This window comes from Phalacrocorax aristotelis, chromosome 7 (genome assembly GCF_949628215.1).
Source record: "Phalacrocorax aristotelis chromosome 7, bGulAri2.1, whole genome shotgun sequence".
Taxonomy (NCBI): domain Eukaryota; kingdom Metazoa; phylum Chordata; class Aves; order Suliformes; family Phalacrocoracidae; genus Phalacrocorax; species Phalacrocorax aristotelis.
In genome coordinates this window covers 21,287,679-21,301,097 of record NC_134282.1, presented here as the reverse complement: position 1 = coordinate 21,301,097, position 13,419 = coordinate 21,287,679, and the positions used below count along the sequence as shown (strand labels likewise).

The 13,419-nt window shown below is 37.7% G+C and overlaps 1 protein-coding gene across 1 annotated transcript in view; it reads right to left on the bottom strand.

Annotated features, from left to right (window-relative positions):
• Positions 1-13,419, bottom strand: part of FARSB (phenylalanyl-tRNA synthetase subunit beta) — a 39,383-nt gene that overhangs the window by 10,608 nt on the left and 15,356 nt on the right. Inside the window, exons 15-16 of the mRNA XM_075099232.1 lie at positions 11,942-12,059; positions 4,751-4,903 (exon numbers count right to left, since the gene is read on the bottom strand). Coding sequence (XP_074955333.1) covers positions 4,751-4,903; positions 11,942-12,059 — 271 coding nt within the window. The remainder of the gene's footprint in view (positions 1-4,750; positions 4,904-11,941; positions 12,060-13,419) is intronic.

Here is a 13,419-nt window from a genome sequence, read left to right as displayed (position 1 = left end):
CATCTTCTAGTATGTCACAAATTATTCTTGGAGGCTTCACAGTAAAATTGGCTCATTTCCTTTAGTTATTTATGAGTAAATAGACAATTATTGACATTCATGAATGATGCAATGGCTGCCAAGTCAGGCAACTGAAAGGCCAGGTTTGCCATTAAGAGGAATCAAGCTCCAGTTCCTTAAAATAAAACAGGTATTAATAATGCCAAGTTCAGCAAGGGTACTAAACATCTATGTATATTACGGTCTCCCAATTTAAACTGATTACCAGAGATAGATGCTGGGGTTCAATTCTATACATGTAATTCGGAATTAGTCCCAGACTTCCCGCCTCGTGTCTTGTGAATTGAGGTTCACAGTCTAAATCTTTTAAAGTTGTTTGTTGTATAATTATCATCATAAAAGCAAATGTTTACTGATGTTCTTAGTTATGGAGGTAACTATTACACCTCTAATTTCACAGCTAAGCCTTACTAAATGAGAAACTATTACTGTGATTTACTGTGGAATTAAAATTTTCTACACTTTACCACACCTTTCATTTAATTAAATAAGGGCAGTAAAAAGAAGGGAGTGCAATTTCCTTTTTTTTTTTTTTTTCCTGGAAGACAACTGTCGGTTACTGAAGGAAACAAGACTTAGTATGCATTTATTAAGTACACATTTATTTTGAACACAAATGGGCTGACTTCCCAGCTTTACTAAGCTGTTGATTACCTTAAAAGAATGAATGGCATGAATACTTACTTTAAAAAAAAAAATAAAAATCAAGAGTTATCTGGAATTCAGAAGAATCAATAATGTACTAAAAAGTAGCTAATTTCACAAGCTCGCACGCTTCAGGGACTGTTTATTTTCACATGAATGAATGCTATTTCTTCAAATATCAATTTTGCCCTGGAAGGCAGTGGGGCAGACAGCAAAGCAATATTGATGCACAGATTTACCATAAAGATTTTCTGTGAACCTGTCAAATTGCTTCATTTTCATAAAATATGGATATTATTTTCCCTTTTAAAACAGTTTGTGCCCAATTAACTTCCATTTGCAAAGTACAGAGACTCTCAGAAGGTACTGCAAAACCAGGGTTTCTTTCCTTAAGTAAGGACCAGTCATCCTAAATGTTATCATGCGAGCGAGGATAATTACACCTTACACCTCACACCACTCCTTTGAAGACTTCAGTATAGAATCCCCTGTCACTATTTACTAAGCCCTTTTTAAAAATTCTTTTTAGCTTACGAAGGACTTTACTATGGACCCAAATCCCATGATTAACATCACCTCCTGTGATCATGGTCCTGATTTCTGGAAGAAAATAGTCATCACAGATGGTCATCTAGAAGCACAAGATGACCAAAATGTTACTGAAAACACACATTCCTACAGAGATTAAAACTTGAAATTAAGAATATCTTCCAATATAATTATCAGAATGCTTCCTAATTTTCAATTCAAGGGAATACAAACCAATGAAAGTGAACTCAAAAATGAATAATTTTATTAAATACAATTACCTGACAATATATGACTAGTTGGGTCTTTTAACCTGTATTTTTATTGTTTAAAAAAATCTGATTTTTATTTTGTTTACCTCCGAATCATATGCATCCATACTGATCTTTAAATTTTACTAATGGTATGGAACTGGCTAAAATTTCAAGAGTTTTATGCAAATGTTTTTATTATGGAGCACACTCAGATTTGAAGATTGATGCAATAATTGCACTCTTTTCAATCTATGTTTGATTACGGATGCCTATGCTATAAAACAAAGAAAAAGCCAAAATGCTTTTCGAGGCCAGTAATTGTAGGGTTCACTGAAATATTTAAAAGAATTCCACTGTATGCATTTTAGATCAGTGGGTAGCATTTCAGAGTTCTGTCTTTAAAACTTTATAATTTTGTATATTTAGTGGTAATAAAAAAATTATTCCATTAGTAACTTTAAGAAAATGAAAGCATTGAGTGCCAAATGTGTGTTGAAATCCTTGAATTCAGTCACTCAAACCCTTCTCTTCCTTAAGGCTGCTCTAAACAGCTCTTCTCCCTTTATTACCCAGCTCAGATTACACCAAAGCGTAGTGCAAAGGCCAGGGGAACATCACAATTTCACCCGTATTTTCTAGCATCTGTACTTTTTTCACAGGTGTTGCTATAAAGGCAAAAAGGCTCTGACCTTAAGGTCAAATCACAGGGCACTTAGGTGTTGGTAGAACAGAAGGAGCTTAAATAACCATGATTTGCACATATGGACCAAAGAGGACTGTAGTACAGGCATTTCATTTTTCAAAGTGATTTTGGAAGAGGCAAATATGTGCCCAATACACGTCTGTTTGTTCGTTGTTGCTCATTTAAAACATTTTTTTTCCTGTATTGTTTTCCAATAATCACTGGAACCATTTTAATCAGTTACACAAGGAATAAACCCCTGCCTTCACACTGTGTTGCTTACTAGTCTCAAGTTTTGCTTAAGATCACATACAGAGAAAGTATCTAGGATCTTTCTAAATCGGAGTCACAGGATAAACCCATTTCTCACTGTACAAATTCTAATTTGGCACAGGCAATAAAAAAGCGTGCTCCATAAAGATACATCTAAAAATCCATGCCACGTGTAATGTCCTGATTTAAAACCTCTGAAGCAACTTGCACTGTTCTTCTGAATTATTTCAGTATGCTGCAGCCTCTGAAGATGTTACAGGATCTTTTTTTTAATTAATCAATTGACCTTTCTCCATCATCTGCTGACATTTTCTCTCTCACACATGCTTAATTGACAGATTGTGAAGCAAGTTAAAACAAAACAAAACAAAACAAAACACCACCCAATACTAAACAAAATCTTCCAACCATTTCTGCAGCCCAGGCCTTATAAGTAAGTTGGTGCAGTGACACAGCATTCACTGTGGCACTAGAGTATCAGCCACCTGCATTGTTACCAAGGTTAAATTCCAATGTCAGGAGAACTGTAAGGAACCTACGTGCCATCCCAGGAGAGTTTCTAAACCACTGGTAAAATTAGTAGATACCTTTTTTTTTTTTTTTTTGTCTACAGCCAAAAGCCACAAACTGCTTGTAATATATTGCATATGACAGGGCATAATCCATCCTTTACACTAAATGCATTGTGGAGTAATGTAATGGGAATGCAGGGATTTTGAATGGGCATTACAAATCCCACAGCATCAGGAATACTAAACAGCACTAGTATATACAAATAACTTCTTCACTGTGTTAGGATTATTCTTGGAGATTTTTTTTCCAGTTTCCTGAAGCCAGCCATACATCACTGAAATGCTACGGTACAGAATATAAAACACTTGCAAGTATTTTCAGTACTAATTACTTATTAACTTACTAAAGCAAACTCTTGATACATCTGCTCAAAAACAAGCTACAGAAGTATTTTGAAAAGGAATCTAACAGTTTGGTTTGACTTCAGTGGCAGCTGAGTAGCCAGCTCCTAGAAGCTCCTCTAACCCCGTCACCCTACCCTCCTTCCAAATAAGAAGCTTTGCTGTTACCTGTTCTGTGCTTGGTAGAACTAGAGCAAGAAGTACAATTGTTTAAATGTTTCTCTGGTCAACCTGGGAATCCTATTAATATTCTAACAAACCCTTTGTAAGTCTGCGTAAATACTGAGCAAAATACTGCTTTGTCAAAAAACAGGAGAGAGGAAAAAAAAAGTGTCAATATATGACACAAACGTGCATTAAAGTGCTAGGAGACCAGCTGAAGTGTCATCTTGGCATCTTGGCAGAACACTGCAAAACAGGGAGACATCTAACAATTTTTCATTAAAGTTTTATGAATAGGTAAGCTCGGTCAGGCTGTCAGGGACTCTGTCAGAGCTGCTTGTTCGAGTTAAGTGCAGAATGGAGGTGCTTCTTCAGGCTGAGTCAAAGTGAGTCAGTGTCTCGTATCTCTGAATACCAACGCATGATGTATAAGTAGAATCGTAGCTGCTAACCCTGCAGTCTTGCTTTTCTATACTCTATTTACTACATTGTTATTTTAGGTAGCAGAATAGATTAGTTGCTGATACTTGCTCTCTTGCATCAGCCTACGCTCTGTCAATGAAGTAATGGGGTCAGCCCGCTTGCTTTCCCTTATGTGCGTATGCACATACACAGAGGAGATCTTGCACTTAAGGATGTTATTTTTAATTCATGTGCAGCTCGCCCTGTATGGAGAAGGAAGAGGGCTGTTATACAAATACATGCCTAAGCAGCAGTCTCAGTCTCAAAGAGAGCAGGTCTTTGAATAAAAGATATATAGGGCATATATGTTCATTAGAAGCTACAGATAAAATAATAAACTAAAAGATCCGGTGTAAAAAGTTGTCTTTTCCAGCTACTGTGAGGCAAAGAGAATGCAGTGGGTACTTGGTGTATTCATCAATTCAGTGAATTCCTACCTACCCTTGCAATCAGCACATTAATTCATTATAAACAGCCCATTAAGTTCATGGCATATGTTTTACTATAAGTCTCCTTAAAAATCTGTCAACTCTGATTTATATAAAACTACTCGGAACAGCTCACAGAAAGACAGCAAGCCCGATTTACTATCTGCGAATGCAGTTTTAATGCCTTTTCACTTATACCACAGTGTCATAGTGTATATACAATAATAATATTATTCATTCTTAGCGCCTACTGCTGAGAACCAAAAATTCATCTCAGATTGTAGGGGAACATTTGAGCTCCAGAACAACCTCTGCTGTACCCTGCAGCTCTGATTTCCTTACCTTCAGTTGCCTTGATTGTGTATCCATTCTCTTCATTTGGTGGTACTTCCAGAAGCTGCATGACCCTGTCCAGCAAACCATGGATAATCTCAAACCCAGGGCTCTTGTTGTAATAAACTGCACAGAAATGCCTGTAGTTTCTTGCACCTACATCTGAGGAAGAAGGAAACAATTACATTATCTGGGAAATTTTATCATGGTTTTAATCTTGCCTTTTGCATCAGTTTTCTTCTGCTGTACTGTGAGGCACTTGTGGCTGAAAGGACAAATAAGTATGTAAAAGGGCTTCTCTGACACACTTGTCATAAAATCTGAGGAAATAACGGGATTTCTTCAACCCACCGGACTTTCACACACAGAACTGTAAAGAAAGATTTAAAGTATTGCATGCCTTGAGCAGGAAAGGCTTGTTAAATACAAGTATCTTCTACAGAGTGACAGGTACCAAGTGTATAGTTAAGTGTTAAAGGAATTAAAAGCAGGCTAGCCAAAATGTAAATACTCAGTAAGCATCAGGAAACTTGTGATGCTGGTGTGAAAGCAAAGTATTTATAGGACTTGGTTGCAGACTAACTACCAGTACAGAACAACTAGCCCATAACTTGAAATGAGTAATAATGTTAGCACAGTGATCTGTGAAAAGAACTAAATTCACACAGGTTTCCAAATCACAACTGACGCTTTTCATGATCACGTTGGACATCCCCAAACCCAAGTGACTGTGAAAAACGTGCTGTGTTTCACAACCTCAAGACTGTGACACGAGTGTCTCCCACTTCGGGCAGTTCTTTAAGTCAAAACCTTGCCTTCTCCCTGCTCTAAGATTTTTCTTACATTATTGATTTCATCAAAATATTTTTTTTTAAACTTTGTAATATGATGTTATACTTGTACCTTTAGGCTACACCGTGGCAATATACACTCTCTAGGACCACTGTTGCCTACTTCAAAGCTTTACTCACTATGGATTTCAACATTTCCACTTTTTGAGAGGAATGATCTAGGAACAGATTAACAAATCTCTTGTCAAAGCTGCCAATTAGTAGCAGTAAAATTCAAAATACTGATTAATGTAGTGAACTTCTTTATTGCTCTCAGGTCTTTACCTTCCTGAGGTTAAAGTGCAAGCATGTGTTCAGCAAGGTTGGCAAAGGGCAAAGTTTGCCGAAACCAGGGAAGGACTCTCTGTGTGACTGTCCTCTTCTTCTGGACATTTATGTGCTTTGAAAGCATGTGAAGTATAGACACTGCATTTCAGTTTGGTCCACACCTGCAGTTCTGAAGGAAATCTCCCGATTACTCTTCCCACTTACCATGCTTCTGTTCACACTGTAAAGCAACCCTGCAGCATATAAACCAGAGCCCTTTCAGTTGCAAGTCGAGTCAGGGCAGGTGTTCCAGAAGGGCGCCTAAATAGCTTCAACCACTCAAGGGCATTCAGCACACATAATCAGACTAGAGCTAGTCAAAAGGACCAACTAAATGCATGTAGCACAGACTGAGAGCCATCAGCTGATCCCTGAGCTGATCTATACTGCACTGCTTTGTGATATTGACATACAGTGCAGTAAGTTACAGCCAGGTGTTCATGCACAGATTTCTTCCCTTTCTAGAGAGTCCTCTAGCGTCTGTGGTCTCCTAGTTGCTCATGCCTAGATGGGCATTCTCATATTTACCTCTTCCACTTAATGATGGTTAGATATGGGGAAGAAAAGCATTTACTGATAACAACTGAATTACCTTCAAAAAGAAAAAGAAAGGAAACCCTTCGGATCTATTAACACTTGCAATGTTTGAGGGGAAAGAGGGAATAAGGACTTCTTCAGCAGTGAAGGAAGGAATTGAGAAGGAAGCATTAAAAAGAACAGCTCTCCCTGGTCTGCAAGTTAAGTTAGGGCAGCACCATGTGACATAAGGTTGCATGTGTATGGCTTTCATATTTCTTTCCTGGAAATTACCCAAAAGAAATGTACATGAAATCCAGCATATGCCAGGGTAAATTGTGTTCTTTATACAGTCAAATTGTGTGCACAGTGGGCTTTTGTCAGGATCTCTGATCATGAAAAATCTCATCTGGACTTAGTCCCAGAAAAAAAGGCATTGTGCTGCATGCTGCCCAGAGGAAGTGTTTGGTTAAAGATCCCTATAGAGTTAGTGACTTCATGGGATTCAGACTGCACCTACAGTCTGAATTTACTTCCACATAGTTCTGGATGTAAGTATCAGAACTGAGCACCTCAGATATGAAAGAGAAGGTTCTTTTCTATAGGCATCAATCGTTCACTGCTGCATTCAATACAAGAAATATGGGGCATCAAAATAAACAGGGGCCAAGCTCCAAACAAGGAAAGGAGTGGGTTCTTCAGGAAGCCTAGAGTTAAGCAGTGAAACTTCTTCCGTATGGGATTTTGTGGAAGCTGGAAGTTTACACAACTCTGAGGAGGCAGTGGAATCTCATAGGAGATAAATCTATTTGTTACTAGAGACAAAGAACCATGTTCGAGTCAGGAAGTCCCTGAGCTACTGGTGGTCAGAGAATAGGGGAGGACTCCAAAAGCATTATATACACTTACCTGCTCTCATGCTTTTCCCTTGACAAACACTTTTTTAGCTAGTGTTACAGACAGGTTATTGGGTTGAACGAGCCTTTGGTCTGACCCGCCATAGCCAATCTTTGTGCTTGATGTACAGTAAGATTAAATGCAAGCAGAAGCTCTAGTGCTCATTGGGTGTTCCCTGAACTGCTAATATCTACCATATAAGAAATTAGACTTTTTTTTGTTAAATTAAATTTGGTCCAACTAACCATTTAGTAACAAAAAAAAAAATCTATCAAAAACTAAACAAGAAAACATTTACCAAGCAGCTAGAAATACAAGGATTAAGGAGGTCTGCAAAATCCAGGAGCAAGAGCCTACACAAAGGAGGGAAGCACAACCTTTTTGAGCCAAAAGTAATTCAAAACTTCCAGATCAGCAATTTGGCAATAGAGCTGCAAGTTTTCTTGACGGTCACTGAAAGCTGAACTAACTGTGGCAGTAAGTCTGTACTTTGTCACTCAGGAACTTCTCCTGTCATTACAATAATTTGCAGTATTACGTAATGCTGGAGAATCCAATTCTGAAATGGCAACACAAGAAAGTAAAGGCTACAGAGAAAATATCAATAAATGCAACATCTGATTTCTGGTCTGAGTACACTGGTTGTTCGGTCCCATCACTCTCTATTTCTGTTTCCTAGCTCTTCTAAGATACCAAAAAGTAATGCACAGTCATGGATGGCGGATCATCTATCTTCCTGTTGTACTGAGCAATGGAAAAGAAGAAAATGTTTTCCCTTCCCCAAGTTTTTGTTCCTAAGACGGCATGTTCTTTGGGCTAGATGTTCAGTAGACTGATTTTCTTTTTTTCTGTGATTCATTATGCTGGCAGAATTTGTGACAACTATCTGAATTTCATTTCATTATTATTCAGGTAGTCAATGCTGTCTTCAGATCACTATTCTTAACTAACAATTTTTATACCTCATCTTTTCAAGCCAACTGTAAAAATCCTTGGTAAAGGAAATTATACGTTTTCATGCATTTTAAAAAAACTGTTACAAAATGTACTCCTTTACAGAGTTATATTACAGCACAAGAATCACAGAATGGCAGGGGTCGGAAGGGACCTCTGGGGATCATCTCTTCCAACCCCCCTGCTTGAGCAGGCACACCCAGAGCAGGGGGCACAGGAATGCGTTCAGGTGGGTTTTGAATATTTCCAGGGGAGGAGACTCCACAGCCTCTCTGGGCAGCCTGTTCCACTGCTCTGGCACCCTCACAGGAAAGAAGATTTTCCTCATATTCAGGTTGAACTTCCTGAATTCCAATTTATGCCATTGCCCCTTGTCCTGTTGTTGGGCACCACTGAAAAGACTCTGGCCTCATCCTCTTGATACCCACCCTTCAGATATTTATAAGCATTGATAAGAACCTCCCGCAGTCTTCACAGTTCATTCACAACAGACAATAGGAAGAAAAAAAGAAAGTATTAGGAACTGTATGCAAAAGCTGGCAGATGTTCGAAATGCTTCAGTTCTTTATAACTCACTTAAAGAGATCTCTCGTGTCATGCCATGAAACAATTCTATTTTTTAAATGAGCCTGCCAAGTGTGTCAACATAATTTGTGTGTGTGTGTGTGTGTGTGTGTGTGTGTGTATGTATCTATATGTATTTCTGAGACTTCAAAGCACTTCCTGGGGATGCTGCTGAAAAACAGTCCAAAGGGTGGGCAGCTGGTTAGGAATACATGTGCCAAAAGGGTGCAGAGGAAGATAAAGCAGTGTTGTACGCTGCCCCCTTCCAAATTAGAGATGCTTCAGAAAAATGACTGTGTGATCTGAAAAGAGGCACCTGCTCATTTAAACTTGCTTCACAGCGTCACAGAAATCCCAAACTATTTTCTGCATATAACTAACATTTCCAGACAGTTTGGAAAAAATGCTTCAAAATATGGCAGCAGCTGTAATCACAAATGATGTAAATTATGCTAAATGTGTGCTACCATAAGCTTGCCAGATTCTCAAAGATCACTGGTCAGAGGTGATTTTCTAATGGATTAATTCCTTTCGTCACAGTAAGGGACAGAAAGGTTATTCTCTGTTAGGACTCATGGTGTAAGGTGATGATTTATATGCCGAACTAGTGTAACTATCCTACCAGAAGTGACTAGCTAGTGTTACAAGCTACCCATACAAATGCTGTGTAACATATTCAAAATCAGCACATTTCCTCCTGCCTTGAGAAGAAACATTTCTGCTCAGATTTGGTTCCATTTAGTAATATTAAATCTAGCACACGTTTTGCTAATTTAGTATGTCAAACCTTTCTGCCAGATATGTCTGAAATGTGTTCAGTTCACTTTGGTCCTGTGTAAGAAGGTATTTTATTAAAAACCAGTGTGTTTAAAAGAGCTAGGTTCATTCACACATGAATGACTACAAGATGCCATTTCAAATACGGTTAGTGTCAGTACTTTTTTGACCCATACTTTTTAAATTATTAATTGGTAATTCTGCATGCCAAAATCATGAAATAATAAAATTAAATTACTCAATCTGATGACATAAGCCTTCTGCAGGAAATCTCATTCCATATGTGACAGGACAACCCCACATTTTTCGGTGTTTGCAGAGTTACCAGTTATTTCTTTCTTCTGTCCCCTTTCGAACTGTTTATTAGGCAAGTTTAATTTTGGAAGTAAGTCTGGGAAAGACAGTCATTATTCTAAACATAACATTAAAAACAATTTCAGATACTGTTCACAGTCTGCAAGTGCTCAACCCATGAGAAGGCTGCCCAGCAGCAGAGGGTACATAGCTGCTGCCTCAGAAGTCTTTATCTTTCATCTGTTGCAATGATTCCCATCAAAATGAAGCACACTACAAAATCAGTCTTTATAAAACTGTTAAGCAGCCATCCACATAAATGAAAGATTTCAAGAGCTACAGTTAACACCCACAAAATGAAAGTAATCAATTTAACTTGCAAATTTTATAACGCCAGAATATTTTATACGTTTTATAAAGCCTTATTCTAAGATAAATAGTCCCACTCCTGGTCCTGAAGAATGCTGATGCTATTCTGCCATCTGTACCATGTTTTTTGCATTCGAGCTAACTCCATGCCCAACAAGGAACGAGCTGCTCCACCAAACTGTCTGTATTTAATAAAAAAAAGGTCTACGTGGTTTGCTAAAACTGCTTATGTTGCACTGCAAGGCTTTTTTTTCCTTTTAAAAAAAAAGTAACCTACAAATTAAATTCATCACCAAAGGAATTTACTTGCCATTTTGTTTATCCCTTCTATAAACCTTTGTTTTGCAGATCTCAGATACCTTAAACACAACCACTAAAATCTGAAACCAGATAATGAAACAACAGAACCATTTCTGCTGCTGAATTTAAAGTAACATCAGCCTTTTGCACTGAGAGGCAAAACTTCATTCAGAGTTGTAACTCAGTGTAAAAGCACTTCCTCACAAAAGTTGTAGCTTGTGTGCTCCTTTTCCCCCAATATACCATATAGATGAAAACTAATCAGTAAATTTTAGACAAAGTTTTAAGATTTTAAAAATCCATTTTACAGTTCATTATGCTTTGATACATTCTTGCAGATAAAAAAGATAATCTGAAATTTTATTCCTATACAGTGAAATCAGTGCAAAGAGGCCCCATCACACAGGAAGGATTTCACTGAAGGTTTTGAACTAGCTGATTTGGCTATTTCATGTAAAACAACTAAGGTTATAGAACAATTCAAAGGCAGCCACACTTTTTTAGCATAGTTGGATGAAGTGGAAAGGTAAGGAAAATCTTTTTATAGATGAGAGGGGAAATTCTATACTGTCGAGCTTTTTATTTATTTATACATTTTTATATACAGACATGGTCCATTCTTTACCCTGTATCTGTGCTACAAATCTAATTCTTCATATTGGTTGTCAGTTTTCCAGAAGATAATTTTAGAGAACAACTACAAGCAATCCTGTTTGAAGAGGATGGAAAGATGGAAGAGATTCATGCTGAGACACACTGACCCCAATATTTTCTTCTGAGTTGCAGCTCTCCAGAATACAATCAGTCTGAAAGTACAACCTGCTATTCCAGACTCAAGACATACTGCTTCTCAGCCGGCACAGCACTGCACATCTTTGAGACACGGTACTGTAATAGCAGCATGCCTCCAATATTTACTACTATCCAAGGTTTGTGTCACTTGAAAACATTACCAGCAAAGAGTTTCTCTCAAGAGTTACAGCCCTCATAAGAATGCAAAGGAGCACTAGATTAGGAGCAAGTAAAAATGGGTGCATCAACATAAGCAATTTAGAGCAGGTTCTTTTTTTGGTGCAAAACTGTCTTGCAGTCCTTGGAGTCCTGCAGTATTCTTGACAGATTTTAATGGGTATTTTGATGGCTAAAAATATTTACAAGGTACCCATTTGCACTTCCAAGAGTCCTATCTCTAGCCACTCTAAAATCTAGCCTGTTACACGAATCTCTTAACTCTTGCATGTAAATTAAAAACCACAGTGTAGTATGTAGTGATTATTATATTTCTAAAGAAATATAGATCTACTTACTATTTACCGTTTAGTATGTAAACATGTAACTCCATTATCAAAGATTTTGAGAAGCCTTCTCTTACCTGTATTAGGATCTTTTACTACAACGTCAGAGATCTCAAAGAGTTTGAGAGGCAAGGGCATCTTTCGGTTAGCCGCGATGGTTTTCAGCAGCCCAGGAAGGAGGGTTGTACGTGCCACCTGTAGGACAAACATGGTTACTGCAAGTGAAATACCTTCCAAAACAGCTGATGTTAGATTTCTTAATTTTTTGTTTTGCTCACTTGTAATAAGAGTTTAAAAGTAGTCAGGTGCAAATACTGCACTAATCTCTTACATTTGAGCATCTTTGTTTTAGAATTATTAAATCCAGAAAAGTACATTCTCTGCACGTTCTTTATACTGCATTTTCTGAAAAAGCATGTATGTGGAGCTTAAGAATAGGTATCATTTCACAAATGCTTGAGCTGCAGCCCAAGGTAGTAGTAAAAAAACAAAATACAGAAAGAAGTGCAAAAATATTCCCATAAATTTAATCGCACTTATGCAAAGGGTAAATACTGAATGTTATTTTGGAAATATTAAATGCTATCTGAAATATTATCTTGATACCTCCTGATATCAATCAATGATACAGGCAGAACCTGAGTAACAGAAATGGATATATTAAGATTGCAGTTGTGGACAAACTGAAATACATAGAAACGTATGCAAAGAACCAAGGCAGGATGCAATCATATTGGTGTTCTGACAGATACTTTCACACATATTTCCTGTGTTCTCCATTCAAATACTTCCTTAGAAGTGCACCATTTTATTTTTTTTTCAAACTGGAAGAATCTGATTCAAAAAATCTAATGGAAAAGAGATGGGAGTGACAGTCCTCTCCTTGACTGCAGGTAAAAAGTTACTATGTGCTCAGCCACAGTTACTTCTTATCATTGGACATGCAACGTTTCTGTCTATTCATCCTACTTTTCCTAACCAATGAAGAGTTTCAACTGCACACTCAGCTGGAAGAAGGTGCTGGTATCATGCTGCCCTTGCCTTGCTGGCAGAGCTCGAAGTTTATAGTGCATCACAGAGAGTAATCCTTCCCAATTTTCAGGGAAGCCTACAGATTTTAAAAGATTGAGGCTGTTTTTGCCACAAGGAATATTCAGCCAATAATATAAGTGCTTAGCAGCATTGCCACTGCAAAGGCCTGCACTTTGAAGAACAGGAATCTGAAATTGTACCTGGCTACAGGAGCTGCCACTTTCTCTCTTTTTGTTCACATTCAGTATTGTTTGTTTGTGGCATGTTCTACATTGCTCCACTCTAATTACCATGCCAAAACATATATATGAAAGGTGATACTAGTCTAAAGAGGTAACAACGGTGTCTTGCATGACTGCTTATTTGTGATACCAAATAGAAGAGCAGCAGAACACTGTTTTTAGTATTACATGAAGATACCCAAAAATTCTGTTCCTGAATCTCAGAGCAGCAGAACACTGTTTTTAGTATTAGATATAAGGTCTGGAAAAGTATTTTAGACACTCAGAGAAACCAGACTTAC